Here is an 18,944-nt window from a genome sequence, read left to right as displayed (position 1 = left end):
AACAATTAGAACAGAATTTTATGGGTTTTTGCCATCAAAAAGATGAGAATGGAAGAAAATTACTGGCACGTTATGTTCCATTACAGTTATAAGTCTAGGGCAGATAACCCTCCATGCTTGCTTCTAAACATGTCACCCTGGATGTTATTTTCAAGGAGTTCAGTTTGATGTTAAAAGACATGTCACAACTTTGAGAATCCAGGCTCCAGTGTCCCAGAAATCTGTTTATATAGCTCATAATGTAATTACAGCTACCTTAACACAGATGAGGCAGAAGGCAGCAATATATTGAAAACTAATTGAAAAATGCAGTTGTCCAGAAGCACTTGCAGAGAAGAGGTCTCTGAAAAGCTACGTAAAGCTTCAGAGTTTGAAGTGAAATTTTTGATGTTGTCACTCTCAATCTATTGAATGGCTGACAGACAATCAAACCCGTCTGGCTGGCTGGCAGCTCATTTTGCTGGCAGGTGGCAAACAATTAGACACACCAATTTGTGCCTCCTGATGACATTAAAGCATGAAACTAAGTTGTATGCAGGGCCTAGTGATTTGTGTGAAAGCATTTCAAAAATAATACTCTTTGCCGTGGCAACTCATTTCAGACTGCCACCTCCCATTATAGCTTTGAGCAGTGAAGATGACAGGCTTGAGTTACGTGCAGCGCAAGGCCGCTTCTGTTCAATCCGTCATCAGCGCCCCTTGAGACCTCAATCCCCTTCTTTCATCAATATCACCTCATCATTTACATTCGATAGTACTTGACCTGCTGCATAAATTAACTACACAGAAGTCCCATTTGATAAAATGTGCTGGAACATGTTTTGTGCTTTTACATTTCATCTATAGTTATACAAGTTCTAAGAAATAATGCCCTGAAACACATATATACGTTATTCTGAGCAAGTACCATTTTATTATAAAAAATAAATATTCAGTGTTATAAATATTGTATTGGATAATAAAAGTGAACACTGCTTTGAACTTTATTTACATGAATTTTGCTAAATTTTCATTTGACCCCAATACATATAATAAGAGGTTGCAATTTTTAAAAAAAATTGCTTTAAAAGCACACAGCTCTTCAAAGAATAGTTTAATTATTTTACCGTTATTTAAGTGATTTCTTTTGTAAGAATCACCATAACCATCAGTGTAAGAAATATATATCTTGTACCACATGGTAATGTACATCAACTTTCAAAAAAAATACTGTGTAAAATATCAATGATCTCCAATTTCTTAAATAAACTGATAAACAAAAATCTACCTACAAATCTATTACAGATGTTCCAACAAATAATTATTTCAATACTTTCCTTCTAGACAAAAAAGGGCTTTAGGTATAGCCCAGAATCACTAGGACAGAGAACAACTAGGCCACAATTTACTTCAATCTTTCAAAGATAATGGAGGAAGAACAGGAGGAAAAACCTAAAATACAGATGTATTATTTCTAAGTGGCTCTCTTAATGCATTTCAATGCCAATCTCTTACATATACTTTTAAATCTACTGTCAGGTGTTTCTTAGCCCATGGGTTGTAACCCCCAAACACATTTCAGGAAAGTCATGGTGACACACTCTTTTTCTCCATTTTATAGTCTTTCATTAATTTTTTTTTTTAGAAAAAAACAAGATGTCTCCACAGCCTATGTCTCCTTGTAGCTAGGAAGATAACACTGAAAACATGAACAAAGTGCAAACTGATGCCATGATACCTGCCTGAACCTGCAGGCAGCCCACATTAATATCTTTGGATATGACTGCTCCATTTATCTCCTCCTAGGCCCCGTGGACTCTGATACTGCAGCCATGACATTTCACATTTTTTCCAAATGGTCATGGAATCCAGTATTTTTCTATTTTGTCATATACAACATTATGGTTTGTCTCCCTGCCCTGCTGGGACCTCCCTGAAGCTATCTTTTGATCACTCAATTGGAAGTTAATTAGATTACAATGCATGTTCCCTAGACTGTTCCATGGAACCAACAGCAGGGTGTCTTTTTTCCTCTCTTCTATGGATCTATCTCTTGAAGCTTTCCTCTATGGCAGATTTAGATCAAAGCTTGCACCAGAATGTTTGTCAGCAACCACAACACTTCAAAGAAGCCATTGCAGCAGATGACAAGGGAACATGGGCAGGCATACAATGATTGAAAGCAGGGAGCACTGAGCTATTTGGGGACCAAGAATCCATCTTTACAAAAGAAAACCTTTGGATTCTTCTAGTGAAAGTTTATGGGTTTACAAAATCAGAAGACAGTTTTAATAGCAATACCATATACACGAAAACTCTCTGAGCATTTCCCAGTAACACCAAATGTAATAGCCAAAGCTGCCCAGCCTCACTTAACTGGGCAAAATACTGAAGATGTGGGAAATCTGCTGCTGACAGTCAAATCAAAGCTGTTCGCTTTTTCCAGTGACTAATTTATAATAGCTGCAAGAACTGCTGTTTAGCCAAGTAAGGACAACTAGTATTACTTAGTACAAGTGAATGAAGATACAGGTGTGTCTTCTTTTGCCAACTTTTAATATCTATCTAGTATGAGTGGGAAGGAATCAAAACACAAGAACTTCCTCTTTTTCTGTCCACTGAAAGGATATGCTACATTCCTTGGTGAATACGGCTCTGCTGTTACAAAATACTTCATTGACCAGCACTGGCCTTCTCTGAATTATTCTTTCCAGAGGTGGAATGTGGTATGTGTCAAACTGGGATTTGTCAACGTGTATCAGGAGCAGAGTCTTGTTGCAACCACCCTGCTCTTCCCATATTAATAAGTGGGAGGGAGCCCTCAGCTAAGGGGTGTCTCAGGACATCCCTGATGAGGATAAGTTGTGTGTGGGGGTGTTGGTATAGAAAAGATTGAGAACCACTGATATACACTTGGACTAAATCCCGAGCTAACAATCTGCTTTGACTAGCAGGCAGTGTATTCAAAGATTGGGACTCAGTCTTTTCAGTCACTCTATTTCACTGGGCTCTCTTGCTGCTCAAGGGAGGGAGTAAACTGCACCACATATAAACATAGTGCAACACATGCTGTCAAATGCAGTGGTACAGCCACGTCACCCAGCACAGTAAGGGGTAGAGCCAATGGTCTGTCCATTACGTCATTCCATTATATCCCGTCTTCCCACACGCACTGAGCAATGCAGGTAGCCAGTGCAGAGGCACCTTCTCGCACACCTGTGCCACTGCATTACCCAGGACACAGTAACAAGAAAATAAAACCAACTAATCCTTGATGTCTATACAACCTTAATAAAGTTATTAAAAAGCTGACAATTGCATATAACCTTAGGCCCTGAATGTGTATTGAGAGCCATTAATGTAGATGCACAAGTTCACCTGTAGTCTCACTGAAATTAATAGGACTCTGTGTGAGTGAAGATTCTGATGAAGGCTTAGAGCCCACATGCAGTGCTACCATCAAAAAGGAAAATTAATACATTAAAGTTTGAGAATTTACTATTTCTTAAGCAACTATAATGTAATCTGTAGTGTACATAAATGGTTCCCAAAGTTTTCTGCATCACGCCCCCTTTTTAACTGTCAAGAAACTCTCATGCCCCCCATCATCCAACCCCCCTTTTAACAAATTCAATTTGTAATTTAAAATTTAAAACAAACACAAACTTGGTATAAATTTTTTTTATTTAAAATTAAAAATAAGAAAGTTTTTCTTGGCACAAAAATGTAATAAAATGTAATTTAAAATAAGAAATAGCATAAACAAAACAAATTTAACGTGAAGGATGATGCTGCATTTTCTTCACGAGTTGGGAAATCCTAAGTTTGAAAGATGAAAGTGCATAATGCAAATCATTTTTGACATCCAGTCGATTTCTCTGTTTTGTTTTTATTATGACTAAACTTGAAAAGCTTTTTTCACAAAGGTACGTAGATGAAAATGGAAGAATAATACATAGTGCTTCTTCTCCAACTTTCGGGTAAATTGTGAAATATTTTATCCAAAATTCCTCCAGGCTTAAGTTTTCGAAAATATCTTTCGCACTTGAATCATATTTCATTCTGAGTGCTTGTTCTTGCAATACTTCTGGCAATGAATCCACATCAATGTTGAACAGATTACGTGCTAATTTATGAATGGGGTTGCCAGAAAAGTTATCTGGAAAATAGCGGATGAATTCATCAGCAAGGCAGTCCAGATGAAACAGTTTTGTTCTTCGCATCTGCTTTACAAAGTTCTTGGAAACCTTCATTTTCAACGAGTGATGAAAATGTTGGAAAAGACAAAAAGTTAGGCATCTGAGTTTGCATTTGACATTTCCAAAGCTTGATTTTTTCCTTAAAAGCTTTGATGGCATTGTGGTGCGCTATAATGTTTGCAGCATTGTTTCCTTGCAGCTTCAAACTGAGATTGTTCAAAGATTCAAAAATGTCCATAAGGTATGCCAGTGAAAGTTGAAATGTGTGGTCCGTAAACACACAATAACTTTTTTCTGTTGCTTGCAGAAAATTCCACTTTGTCTTTCAGTTCAAATAATCTCGAAAGCATGTTCCCTTTGGAAAGCCATCATACCTCCGTGTGAAACAAAAGAATTTTATGATCCGATCCCAAATCCACACAAAGAGCTCGTAAAAAGTCTTGCATTTAAAGCGCTGTTCTTCACAAAATGGACAATTCTGATGACCAAATTCAATGAGTCACATAGATCATCTGGAAGGGTTTTAGCAGCCAACGCTTGTCTGTGTATGACGCAGTGAGCCGTGGTTATGGCTAGATTTTTTTCCTTCACCAATGTTACAACTCCAGAGCGAGAGCCAAGTATCGCTGGAGCACCATCTGTGCATACACCAACCAGTTTTCCCCCTGAAAGTCTATTTTCTTCAAAAAAGTCAGAAATTGTTTTCATAACATCAGAAGCCTATGATGTGGTCGTCAATTCCTTTGAAAAAAGCAGTTTTTTCACAGTTCCATCGTTAATTAATCGAATGTAGACGAGCAACTGACAGCATTGTGCTACATCAGTGGTATCGTCACACTGAATTGCAAAAAGGAGAAGCTTTCACTACCTCCACAACTTGAAGTTTTAAATCTTTTGCCATGTCATTGATTCAACGTTTCACGGAATTGTCGGAAAGCGAAATTTCTGCTATTTTTTCTTGCTTTCGGCACCAAGCACAATATCAGCTGCTTTCAACAAGCAAGGGTTCACAGGAGTTTCTCCTATTATGTGTGCTTTCTTGGCTTTAGCGATGAGCAATGACAGTTCATAAGATGCTTCTACCACTTTGGCCGACGCTTGATGAAAAGCTACAGTAGCGTCCTGCCTCACACGTTTTAAATTTTGAAGTTTAGCAACAAAAAAACTCCTTTGGTTTGTCTTTCAAAGCCCTGTGGTTCTTTGTCAAGTGCCGCTCAAGACGACTAGATCTCAAGGAATCATTGCTAGAACTGTGTGGAATACTACGCATTGAGGATGATCGATCCAGTTTTTTTCCATGACGGTGAAATCATACTTAATCTAGTCTTCACCATACTTCCTTTTCTTAATCACGGCCATAATATACTATTAAAAAAATCTATAACATAATTTTCCTGATTTGTGAATAACAACTGACGCAAGTTAATTTGAGTCATCACAAACATATATTTACTACTCCTATTATGTACGGATGCATGCTGCCCTATATATATCCCACCACCAGTCTGGCAAGTAGCCGGTCTTGCGCGGTGAGTGGTGGAGGTAACCACCCCCAAGACAGAACAGTCTCAAACACTCTTGCGAGTGAGATAGGAAGTTTTAAGAAGTTCTACATCATTCTTTGGTCTCCCCACAAACTGAAACGGCACTCCAACACATTGAAAGGCAAAAAAATAAAAAATATTAACATTTTGTGGTGTGAAATTAAAACATTGCATACTATACTTTTATTTATAGTTGTATTTTTATTATTGCACTTTGTTATACCTTTATTCTTGTCTACTTATATTCATAATAAAAATGAGAAGATTTTTAATACTTTATTGTACTTAAATAATAGAGTCCTGTAATTGGACAATTTTATGAATACTTATTATTACGTATACAGAATATGTATAATTTATTGTCTGTTGGTCTATTACAGAGGTGGGCAAACTTTTTGGCCCGAGGGCCACATCAGGGTTGCAAACTGGTATGGAGGGCTGGGTAAAATTTCAAAATTTCGTTATGAAAATTTCACAGCCTTGTGCCTCTCCTGGAATTTCTTCACGCCCCTCCAGGGGGGCACACCCGCCAGTTTGGGAACCAATGGTGTACATGCTGTACTGCTCAATGTAAAAGAAAATAGCTTTGAATATATTTGAGAATATGATGGTTGCTCACACAGAAAAAACCTCCAACAATACAAGGTCTTTCATCTATTCACCCCCCCGCCCGAAACCAACCCAAATTACCATATGTAAGTTGATGAATGGAAAAAAAAAAACTTCTTCCTAATAAACTAGGCAATACATAGACTCTCTCTCTCTCTGAAATGATCAAAAGAACTAAGATATTTTTGGGAAGACCACATTCCCTTTTTGATATTCCAGTCCCAGTCCATTCCCTGCCTCTCTTCCAACAGGTACAATCTTATTGTTTATTGAATTAGTTCACTGAGGCAGCCTCCAACAATTTTGTCTTATCAGCTTCACTATACATGTGTAGTGCTTTCTAACATCATATTATAAGTTTTTATCCTGTAATTTTCATTTATCCTTTTTCTCCTTACTATTTACATTAACCTGAAACTATTGACTGGATTTTGTTTTCATTAATATTTTATGGACAATAATTTAATCCTCTATTATGAGAATTTGTGTGTGTATTTCATACATCTGTAGCGCTTTTCCCATGTCATATTTTAAACCTGACATTTATTTTTGAAGTTCCCTCAGAATTTTTTTTTCAGGATGTGATTCTACAAACCGCAAGTAATATATTTTTAAAGCACTATTTTACAGTTTTGCCACACATCAGAGCTCGTGCTGGATTGTTTAATTGATTCTTTGTTTAACTGATTCTTCTGATTATCTAAATATTTTAGAGGAGAGTCTAAAACAACCACAAAAAGAAAAGGAGTACTTGTGGCACCTTAGAAACTAACAAATTTATTAGAGCATAAGCTTTCGTGAGCTACAGCTCACTTCATCGGAATGCATCCGATGAAGTGAGCTGTAGCTCACGAAAGCTTATGCTCTAATAAATTTGTTAGTCGCTAAGGTGCCACAAGTACTCCTTTTCTTTTTGCGAATACAGACTAACACGGCTGCTACTCTAAAACAACCACGTCATACTGGAAAATTCAGTCATGTCAATGTACTTCAGAATTAGACTCTTGCATAAGTTAAGGATGAACACACAATACAAGTAACTCATTTTTGCAGAATGTTGTCAATTGCATCTCTCAAAACAACTCCTATATTAAGACTCATGCAGCTGGTGTGGTTGCCTCAAATTAAGCTATATTAACCACAAGTGCGAACATTTTCAGTCAACCATGAGAAATAAAAAAATATGGCTCACAATTTAAAATGTGTTCCCTTCATATATAAAAAAAATTGGGCTTAAAACTTTAAAAATGAAATACAGTCTCAATCTTGTTCTTATTGAAGTATGCACACAATCTGGCATGACTGAATTCACTACTGGAAGAGGACTGGTACAACAAATATTTGGAAGCATTTTGTTGGGACTTCACACGGCCTGTCTCTTGTCTATAAACAGACTTTTTTCCCATTCAAAATATGGTTTTAAAAGAGAAAAAAGTTTTATTATAACAGTTCTTTAAAACAGGCTTGTTCTTCCAGCACCAATTACAGTTTTATTTGGTGCTTAGAGAGAAAAACAACCTGAATAACTTTGGCAGATGATATATGTTCTGGTTTTAGTAATGCCATGAAGTAAAGCAACTGTATTTTCTTAATACTATCTAATCTGAATTCACACCAAACTATCAACATGTTAACAAATAAATACTCCAAATTTCTGTATTACACAAAATAAAATAATTAAACTCAGCCATATACCTGTCGAAGGAGTGAAACTGCATGGGAAGAATTGACTGAGCTTCCCTCTTCAACGCAGGATCTGGGTAAGGAATAGGATCAGGACCACACTCTGCAATTTCAATAGGGGCTGCCACAAGGCTTTTTAGTATCTCCTTGACATTCATGCCTTTGCTTTGGCTGATGCTGGATATGGAAGGTGCAGGCTTCAAGATTTCACTGGGACTTTCTGTTAAGCTTTCCTGAGATTTCTTTACCTCAGAAGACAAAGTAGACAATAATTCACTCATAGCATCAGGGCCTGTGCTTGTCTCTAAGTCTGTCCCATTTAAGATGCTGGGCATCTGCTCCTCTCCAATACCAGAATCTGTATGAGGAATGGAGCTTTCCAGCTGAATATCTTCAACTGGTGTTGGTGTTTCTTTTTCCTTGATATTCTCTGGAAATACAGCAGGAGTCTCTGTAGTGAAAAAGGTTTATAAACAATATTTAAAGCTTAGTCTGGAGTTGTATAACAAATATATATCACTGAAGCTTTATAAGATAGAAGCTATCAAGTCTTAAAAGCATATAAATCTTAGCAAATTAACAACAGAGAATCCAACCCTGCAGAAAGCCACGGTGCACACAAAACTTTCATTGGTTTCTATGGACATTTTCTGCACATGAAGGGCTGCATAATTGAGCCCAGAGTTGTGCTACATAATCTCAGTGACATTTTAAAAAATACAACCCACTCCTTATAAAGTTATTAAATGGTAGGACATTGCATACTAGAATATAGCTTGACACATTTATTGTGGGTAATCTAAACTCACTACTCAGCTACAAATCAGATGTCAAAACATTAATTTACGCATTTCCAGTGTCCATACTGGTAAAATATGTGCAAAAAAGTTATGCTATTTCACAGCTTTAAAATATCTTCAAGTGCTTAATTTTCTTTTAAATGGAAGTTTAAACTTTAACTTTAACTTTCAGATCCCAGGTTGATTCAAATCCCAAATATCAACAGAAACTGAGGGGATGGGGGAAGTGAAATCAGTGTAATTTTGCAAAATGTCCAGGGGCCCTATTAATAACGTCTTGCAAATGTCTGCTTTTATCAACTATTTACAATGAAACACACAAACAACAACTTCACTATGAAAGCATAGCAATCTGATGGTCCCATTGGAATTTGGCTAGAGCTGTGAAGACCTGCCTCAGATGGTCAATATTTCAGATTACTCTTCAGGGAGATGCACATTGTGGTTATCTTTTCAATGCCAAAAAGCCTGAACTCAAACTGAATATTTGTTTATTTATAATATCAATTTATTTTTATTAAGGACACTTGACATAAAAACCCTGAAAGTAAAATATGAATAGCCTGTATATAAATTATGGCCTCATATGTATTTGTTATTTGTATTTGCCTTTGTTTCTGAGAAAATGGTAAATCTGGTTACTTTGGAAGATAATGTGCTCCAGTACATGTAAATAAAATTCTGCTTTACTAAGGGTTCTAAATAAAATATTTTTTAACATCATAACTATCAGAAATTGTATGGTAACAGTTTATGACTTGAAATTGTAATAGACAAGTGGACTATAATGTCAAAAATTATAAAAGTATATTAGGTACAAATATATTTTATCTTTATATATATTCACACACACACACACACACACACACACACACACACACTTACATTGTATATGTGAATTGTATAGAATATATTTATATATTATACATACATGCCTTTGAACTAATTTCAACTTAGAACAATTCATATACACTGATATACCAATAATGTTATACACCATATATTGGCAGATGACCTCCTGAGGTCTCTTCCAACCCTAATCTTCTGATTCTATGAACTGCAAACCCTAGAGAAGACCCAAGGGAAATAATTTGTTACTAGGAAAACTGTTTTCTTCTTCTAAATGTTGCATGCACTCCCCATTACACATATATACTTTCACAAACAGAATGACATGTCTTTTCCAAACTGGATACCAGCCCCACTTTTTGAATCAGGAAGCAGAAACTAGAATTATGTACTGCAAAGTTGATAGTCACTTGAAAAGATATATCCATTACACACTCATCCTTTACTAGTCCACAGAATATTTATCATCATAGATATCTAGCATGATAGAGATTAGAAAAAGTAATCAGATCAGTGACATGATCTTAATGGATTTTTTGAGACTAAGTTTCCCCATACAAAAATAAGAAAGATAATTCTGGACTGGAGGGAACAAGGGGCTTTTGACATCCAATCCAAGAACACTGTTGATCTGCTTAAGCTGAAGCTGCTTTACTGGTTTCCTATCAATATCCTGCTCCTTGGGAAGACGACACTCCTTGGGTCAAATTGACACAATCTGGAGCAGAGACCTACAGTAAATATTCATGTTGACTAAATTCTGCAGAGGAAGAGACAGTGACTATATACAGTATTGCTCAAAAGTAGACACACTAAAAGATGGCCCATAGTTTGAATGTTTATCTAGTTTACAATAAAAATCCATAATCTACATGTACAAATGTAGGGAATTTAGTATTATGATATATTGCTTCCTGTAGAAAGGAATTTCTATGAAATTGCAAAATTTCATACACACAGTTTTCAGCAACCACCACTAGAGTTATTTTAAACAAAGTAAAAATACCTCTTTATTCTCTCTCTAAGCAAAAGTCAAGCCCCAATGCTAGTGCACTTTTTGAGGTTCAAACTGAAGGGTGAATTATACTTTAATCTGTCTTTGTAATAGCAAAGAATTTCTAGTCAGATATATAGAATTTTGATATGCAGCCATTACAACATATTTGACAACCACAAAACTGGGAAATGTTAAGATTCTAACTTAAAATTACTTATTCCTCCAGCTAAAATTTACGACAAATATACCACATTTCCTACGTCTGCAAACGAAAGAGCATTTAAAAAAGTTAACTTGCCTCCATTTATTGTTCCCATTTACTACAGACAATTGGTAACATTTCAGCTCTAAGATTAAATTTGATTTATTTATGAATGCAATCTAGACTCTGACCATTAAACTGTAATAATTATGGATTGTTATTTACAATAATTTAGAAATAAGAAAAACACTTTCAATAAAACCACTGTACATACAAGTATATTAAAAACTATTGTACTTCCAATGAGATCAAACTTTTATCCTCTGATTGCATTAAACCAACTGATCAGAATTATTATTGATTTATCATTATGAACAGTAATGTCTGCATAAGATTTACATTTTATAATATTTCTTATTGGGTGCATTAAAACTATTTTCCAAAATATCACAGTCTCAATAAGTAATATATGTTAAATGTGCCAAAGTTGCTTTTTATTTGAGGCCACTCTGCGCGCTGCCTCTGCCCACAGGCACCACCTCTGCAGCTCTCATTGGTCATGGTTCCTGGCCAATGGGAGCTGCAGAGCTAGAGTGCAGGACTGGGGGGCAGCACGCAGAGTTGCCTGCCATGCCTCCACCTAGGAGCAGCTGGAACTGGCCGCCACCTGTGGAGAGCTGCCCGAGGTGAGCAATACTTCGGATCCGACACCCTGCACCACCTCCCGTGCACCAAGCCGCTGCCCTGAGCCCCTCCTGCACCCAAACTCCCTCCCTCTTAGTTAACCCTCATTTTTCACTTAGCTGCCCTCCCCCATTCTCCCAACACATTGGATAAAACAGATTTTACAGTTTTTACATGCCAGATATGCCAAACATTTATATGGCCCTTCATGCTTCAACCACCATTCCAGAGGACATGCTTCTACACTGATGACGCTCACTAAAAAAATCATGCATTAATGAAATTTGTGAATGAACTCCTTGGGGGTAGAATTGTATGTCTCCTCCTCTGTTACCCGCATTCTGCCCTATTTCATGAGATGATGACCCAGCACATGTTCTTCGTTTCAAGAACACTTTCACTGAAGATTGGCACCATCTTTGCATTTTGTCAAATTTGAGATTCAAATATAGCTGCAGCACTTGACCCAAGCTTTAAGAATCTGAAGTGCCTTCCAAAATCTGAGAGGGACAAGATGTGGAGCATGCTTTCAGAAGTCTTAAGACAGCAACACTCTGATGCGGAAACTAAAGAACCCGAATTACCAAAAAAAGAAAACCCAAACCAACCTTCTGTTGATGGCATCTGACTTAGATGATGAAAATGAACATGCATTGGTCCACACTGTTTTGATCATGTCGAGCAGAACCCATCATCAGCACGGATTCAGGGGTCAGCAACATGTCTGTACACAGACAGAAGTGTCCACAGTAAAAAATTTGAGGTCTGTGGGGGGCGCTCACAGGCAGCTCCCTGCAAGCGGCTCCTCGACCCTGCTGATGTTGGCAGAGGCATGGTCAGGCTGCTCTGCACACTCCATCCATCCCCGCTGCCTCCACGAGTGCTGACTCTGCAGCTTCCAGCCTATTTGTCGGAAACCGTAGCCAACAGGAGCTAGAGGAGGCGGTTCCTGCAGACGAAGGTAGCATACCTGCAGAGCTCCCTGGCCCCGCCTCTGCCAGCTACAGAAGGGACAGGACACCGCCCGAGGTGAGCCTCCCCACAAGTGGCTCCCCCATCCCTGCTGTTGCTGATTGGAGTAGGCATGGCCAGGCGGTTCTGCATGCTGCTTCTGTCCCCCGTCCCTGAGTGCTGCCTCTGCGGCTCCCAACCCATTGGCTGGGAACCGTGGACAATGGGAGCTGAGGGATGGCACTGGCTGCACCTCTCCATAGGAGCCAGAGAGGGGACATGCCACTGCTTTCTGGAGCTGCTTGAGATAAGCGCTGTATGGAGCTTGCACACACCCACACATGCAGTGACCCACGCCACTGCCCCAGCCCTGATCCCCCTCCCAACCTCTGAACCCCTTGATCCGAGCCAGAGCACCCTCCTACACCCCAAACCCCTCATCCCCAGCCCCACCCCAGAGCCTGCACCTCCAGCTGGAGCCCACACGCAACCGCAACCACCCCCACCACACCACCTGCATCCCAATCCCCTGCCTCAGCCCGAAGCCCCCTCCTGCCCCCTGACAATGTCTGTCACTAAGTCCAGTAATTTTGTCAAGTGTCCGTCATGCAACATGGTAGTGCTAACCCTGCATGGATGCATGTCCTCTGGAAAAGTGGCTGAAGCATGAAGGGACATATGAATCTGGCACATACATATCTTGCAACACCAGCTACAAGAATGCCATGTGAATGCCTGTTCTCACAGTCAAGTGACATTGTAAACAAGAAACAGGCACCATTATTTCTCATAAATGTAAACAAATTTGTTTGTCTGAGCAATTGGCTGAACAAGAAGTAGGACTGAGTACATTTGTAGACTCTAAAGTTTGACCTTGTTTTATTTTTGAGTACAGTTACTTTTTGTACATAATTCTACATTTGTAAGTTCAACTTTCATGATAAAGAAATTGCAACACAGTATTTGTAATGGAGGAATTGAAAAATACTATTTATTTTGTTTTTTACAGTGCAAATATTTGTATTCAAAATAAATGTAAAGTGAGCACTGTATACTTTGTATTCTGTGTTGTAATTTAAATAAATATATTTGAAAATGTAGAAAACATCCAAAAATATTTAAATAAATGGTATTCTGTCATTGTTTAACAACATAATTAATCGTGCGATTAATCACAATTAATTTAATTGCTTGGCAGCCCTATTAGAAAGTTAAGATGAATTACAATTTATACACAAGATCAAAGAAACCAATTGATTTACCTATAGCACGTCATGTCAAAGCTTTATTACATTCCCATTGATTTTCTTTCATAATACTTTTGTCTTCTATGGACTGCAGGATTGGAACAAAGAGTACATATTTTCACATAATGCAGTCAAATTATATTTATCCAATCCTCTTAAATTTATAGAGTGGGTGCTCTTAGAACAGAAAAATCTTGAGTACTCAACTCATCTTAGCTAAATGAGAAGTTAAACATGAACAGCAGCAAAAATATAACTGATTACATCTGTCTATTGTTATAACATTCTGACAGCCAGCTTGTAAATTTTCAACAACCCTCATCAGTTTTCTGTAGCATTAGGCCATGTCTGTAGACAAAGCAGGAACATTACTAGACCTAGTGATCTTAACCCTGTCAGAAGTTGGCAGTTGAATACAAGATGCCTCTTTCTTACTGTTTTTCATTGTAACTAATGAGTTCACCTACTACATTATGGAAAAAATATGGGCTTAAGTTAAGTAAATGACATGATGTCTATGTGGTGACCTGATCTGTCACATTCCTTCCCTAAAATATCTTGTTTTACTGTGATTTATGAAGTGCATTGCCATTTTTTTTTTGCCTATTAAGTTATCTAAATAGTTCTTACTATTTAGACAGTTTAAAAATAGTGTAAGAAACAAACATATAGACTTCCTATTATTACAGACATGAAAAGCATATTCATGTAGGTAATATATAAGGTTTTGCTATTCCAACAAATTGACATGAAAAAGACAGTCTGCTTTTATCTTTACCCCAAGCTTTCCAATCCTAAGTAATTAATCATTTGTGTATATTATGGGAACTCATTTTGGATTTTTTTGCCACATTTATTCTGTTTCTTTAATTACATACAAAATAAAGTTGAAAGTTTGCAAAAGTCAAATATTTGAAAGCAACAAATTTAAACTGCGAATAGTATGGCCAAATCAAAATAGTTGTTCATGAAGCTAGCAAATTCAACTCCCCGATTCATGGGTGGCAGGTATCTTAGGCTGGGGGAGGCTGTGCCTCCCCAAACAGCCAGGCATGGCCCCACCAACGCTCCACCCCCAAGGCCCTCCGTTGCTATGCAGTGGTCCCAACTCAGGCCCGTCCTCCCAGCGCTGCCTGCTGTGCTGCCCGCCCTACCAGTGGGCTGCAGGCACTAGCCTGGGGAGGGACTGGCAGCTGCGGTGGCAGGGGCTCTCTGGACTTTGGTGTGGGGCGGCTGCAGAAGGGGCAGGGCCGTGGGCGGAAGGCTAGCCTCCCCCAGCCACCGGTTTACACGCCGCCAATGCCCCAGTCCCACAATTATCCCGATACCATATGCCAAAGTCCTGTTGCAAACCACGGAGATGCCAGAGCTCTTAAAAAAAAAAAGTCTCAATTTTTTTTTTTTTAATAATGGAAAGTGTAAGGCAGTCTTAACAGGAGAGTCACTGACACTCTACCTGTGGCACCTTAGAGACTAACAAATTTATTAGAGCATAAGCTTTCGTGAGCTACAGCTCACTTCATCGGATGCATTTGGTGGAAAAAACAGAGGAGAGATTTATATACACACACACAGAGAACATGAAACAATGGGTTTATCATACACACTGTAAGGAGAGTGATCACTTAAGATAAGCCACCACCAACAGCAGGGGGGGGAAGGAGGAAAACCTTTCATGGTGACAAGCAGGTAGGCTAATTCCAGCAGTTAACAAGAATATCAGAGGAACAGTGGGGGGTGGGGTGGGAGGGAGAAATACCATGGGGAAATAGTTTTACTTTGTGTAATGACTCATCCATTCCCAGTCACTATTCAAGCCTAAGTTAATTGTATCCAGTTTGCAAATTAATTCCAATTCAGCAGTCTCTCGTTGGAGTCTGTTTTTGAAGCTTTTTTGTTGAAGGATAGCCACTCTTAGGTTTGTGATCGAGTGACCATCTTTGTGTGGAATGTTGGTGTAGAGGGCTTCTACATCCATAGTGGCTAGGATGGTGTTTTTAGGAAGATCACCAATGGACTGTAGTTTCCTCAGGAAATCGGTGGTGTCTCGAAGATAGCTGGGAGTGCTGGTAACGAAGGGCCTGAGGAGGGAGTCTACATAGCCAGACAATCCTGCTGTCAGGGTGCCAATGCCTGAGATGATGGGGCATCCAGGATTTCCAGGTTTATGGATCTTGGGTAGCAGATAGAATACCCCAGGTCGGGGCTCCAGGGGTGTGTCTGTGCGGATTTGTTCTTGTGCTTTTTCAGGGAGTTTCTTGAGCAAATGCTGTAGTTTCTTTTGGTAACTCTCAGTGGGATCAGAGGGTAATGGCTTGTGGAAAGTGGTGTTGGAGAGCTGCATCCCACCATCAACCTCAGCCTGGACCAGTCCACACAAGAGATCCACTTCCTGGACACTACGGTGCTAATAAGCGGTGGTCACATAAACACCACCCTATATCAGAAACCTACTGACCGCTATTCCTACCTACATGCCTCTAGCTTTCATCCAGATCATACCACTCGATCCATTGTCTACAGCCAAGCGCTACGATATAACCGCATTTGCTCCAACCCCTCAGACAGAGACAAACACCTACAAGACCTCTATCATGCATTCCTACAACTACAATACCCACCTGCTGAAGTGAAGAAACAGATTGACAGAGCCAGAAGAGTACCCAGAAGTCACCTACTACAGGACAGGCCCAACAAAGAAAACAACAGAACGCCACTAGCCATCACCTTCAGCCCCCAACTAAAACCTCTCCAACGCATCATCAAGGATCTACAACCTATCCTGAAGGACGAGCCATCGCTCTCTCAGATCTTGGGAGACAGACCAGTCCTTGCTTACAGACAGCCCCCCAATCTGAAGCAAATTCTCACCAGCAACCACACACCACACAACAGAACCACTAACCCAGGAACCTATCCTTGCAACAAAGCCCGTTGCCAACTCTGTCCACATATCTATTCAGGGGATACCATCATAGGGCCTAATCACATCAGCCACACTATCAGAGGCTCGTTCACCTGCACATCTACCAATGTGATATATGCCATCATGTGCCAGCAATGACCCTCTGCCATGTACATTGCTCAAACTGGACAGTCTCTACGTAAACGAATGAATGGACACAAATCAGACGTCAAGAATTATAACATTCAAAAACCAGTTGGAGAACACTTCAATCTCTCTGGTCACTCGATCACAGACCTAAGAGTGGCTATACTTCAACAAAAAAGCTTCAAAAACAGACTCCAACGAGATACTGCTGAATTGGAATTAATTTGCAAACTGGATACAATTAACTTAGGCTTGAATAGAGACTGGGAATGGATGAGTCATTACACAAAGTAAAACTATTTCCCCATGGTATTTCTCCCTCCCACCCCACCCCCCACTGTTCCTCTGATATTCTTGTTAACTGCTGGAATTAGCCTACCTGCTTGTCACCATGAAAGGTTTTCCTCCTTCCCCCCCTGCTGTTGGTGATGGCTTATCTTAAGTGATCACTCTCCTTACAGTGTGTATGATAAACCCACTGTTTCATGTTCTCTGTGTGTGTGTATATAAATCTCTCCTCTGTTTTTTCCACCAAATGCATCCGATGAAGTGAGCTGTAGCTCACGAAAGCTTATGCTCTAATAAATTTGTTAGTCTCTAAGGTGCCACAAGTACTCCTTTTATTTTTGCGAATACAGACTAACACGGCTGCTACTCTGAAACCTGTGACACTCTACCATAATTAAAAGCAACACAGTGACATTTTGTCTATTAGCCTGTCTATTAGCCCTTCTATCCCCCCATAGAGAGCACCATCAATGAATGGTTCCTAGTCTGCTGGTCACAAGGAAAGAACTCTAAAGATATCCCTTTCCATTGTCAAGTACCAGGTACTTTTCCATACCTGTGGAAGAAGCAAGACCACCACAGAACAACTACACCTACCTATTTTGTTCTTAACCTACAAAGGACACAAGTGAATGACTCAAAATTACAGGAAACATATGCAAAGGGGTTATGATAACAAGTGAAGTTGTGACAGAAACATGCAAAGCAAGTGAATACAACAGTAACAGAAAATGACAATGGAACAAATGTCTAACAGAGAGTTTTATCAACGTGACAAACTATTCCAAATCCACTCTTATTGATCTCTCAGTTCCCGGTACTGAAAACTTCATTTTGTATCATTGGCAGAAGTTACAATGGGGCGTGGTGAGAAATCCTTGCTGTCTGGCCCTGGTCTTAGCCTGAGCAAGTTGCTGCACCTGCTGATCAGTCTGTACTAATCTTGTCACTGGCAGCTAGGCTTTCCATGTGAGTTTAGTATGACTGTTTGCATGTGCACTACTTATTAGACATGATCTATCTTTAGCTCCATTTATTGAGACAGTGCTCGTTCGCTCTCACTTTGGCTTTCTGGGCACTGCTATGCGATTCATTTTGCTTTTTATTCTAATTAGATCTCATTTGCTGCTGGGCCTATTTAAATAATTTTTTCTTTGATAACTGAAGGACAGTAGGGAAAGGGAAGAGGAAAGGAAGAGCCCACTTGATTTACTTGGCTACTTTTATTTCTTTTGCCTCCTCCACAGGCTGAGCATGTATTTTTTCACAATCCTCTCTGGACTCAGGCAGACAGGAAAGGAGGCCCCATCTATCATGAGCTAAGAACCGTAGTAACCAAGCCATTTCTGCATAACACAGCTCCTAGCCCAGTGTAAATGGTGTGCTCAGTTTATGTAATCAAAAACCCCAAAACTTGACTCTTCTCTATAGTGAGGAGTAATTTCAAACAAGTATACATGGGTTGCAAACCATAAAGGTGGTGTTCAAGGGAACTTTCCTGTCTTTACTAAATAATATTTTTAAGCATCTGCTGTTATGGTACCTGGAACACTGGACAATCACTTAAATCATAAAAAGAACATAACATTTAAGGAACAATATAAAAGCCAAACAATGTGGTCATTAAAATACAGATAATGGGGGTATTTTCCAGTTGTTAACAGCTACTGGAAAAAATGTTTTTTTACCATCTCATTTCCTTCCTCAGCATGCCTTACCCCACATTCTCTGCAGTAGTGCTGCCAAGCCTTTTCCACCAACAGCATCTGCTAAGACATCTATACACCAGTTTTGAGCACCTACTCCTGGTTGCCAAACTAAACAGCAAAAGGTTTCAAAATGTTTCAAGGCCTACAGGTC

The 18,944-nt window shown here is 39.2% G+C and overlaps 1 protein-coding gene across 2 annotated transcripts in view; it reads right to left on the bottom strand.

The window, feature by feature from the left end:
* NBEA (neurobeachin) overlaps positions 1–18,944 on the bottom strand; it is an 835,554-nt gene that overhangs the window by 418,044 nt on the left and 398,566 nt on the right. For both annotated transcript variants that reach the window (XM_038414552.2, XM_038414563.2), the window contains one exon: positions 8,027–8,465. In XM_038414552.2, the coding sequence (XP_038270480.1) occupies positions 8,027–8,465 (439 nt within the window). The remainder of the gene's footprint in view (positions 1–8,026; positions 8,466–18,944) is intronic.

This window comes from Dermochelys coriacea, chromosome 1, assembly GCF_009764565.3.
Source record: "Dermochelys coriacea isolate rDerCor1 chromosome 1, rDerCor1.pri.v4, whole genome shotgun sequence".
NCBI lineage: Eukaryota > Metazoa > Chordata > Testudines > Dermochelyidae > Dermochelys > Dermochelys coriacea.
This window is presented reverse-complemented; position numbering and strand designations above follow the sequence as displayed.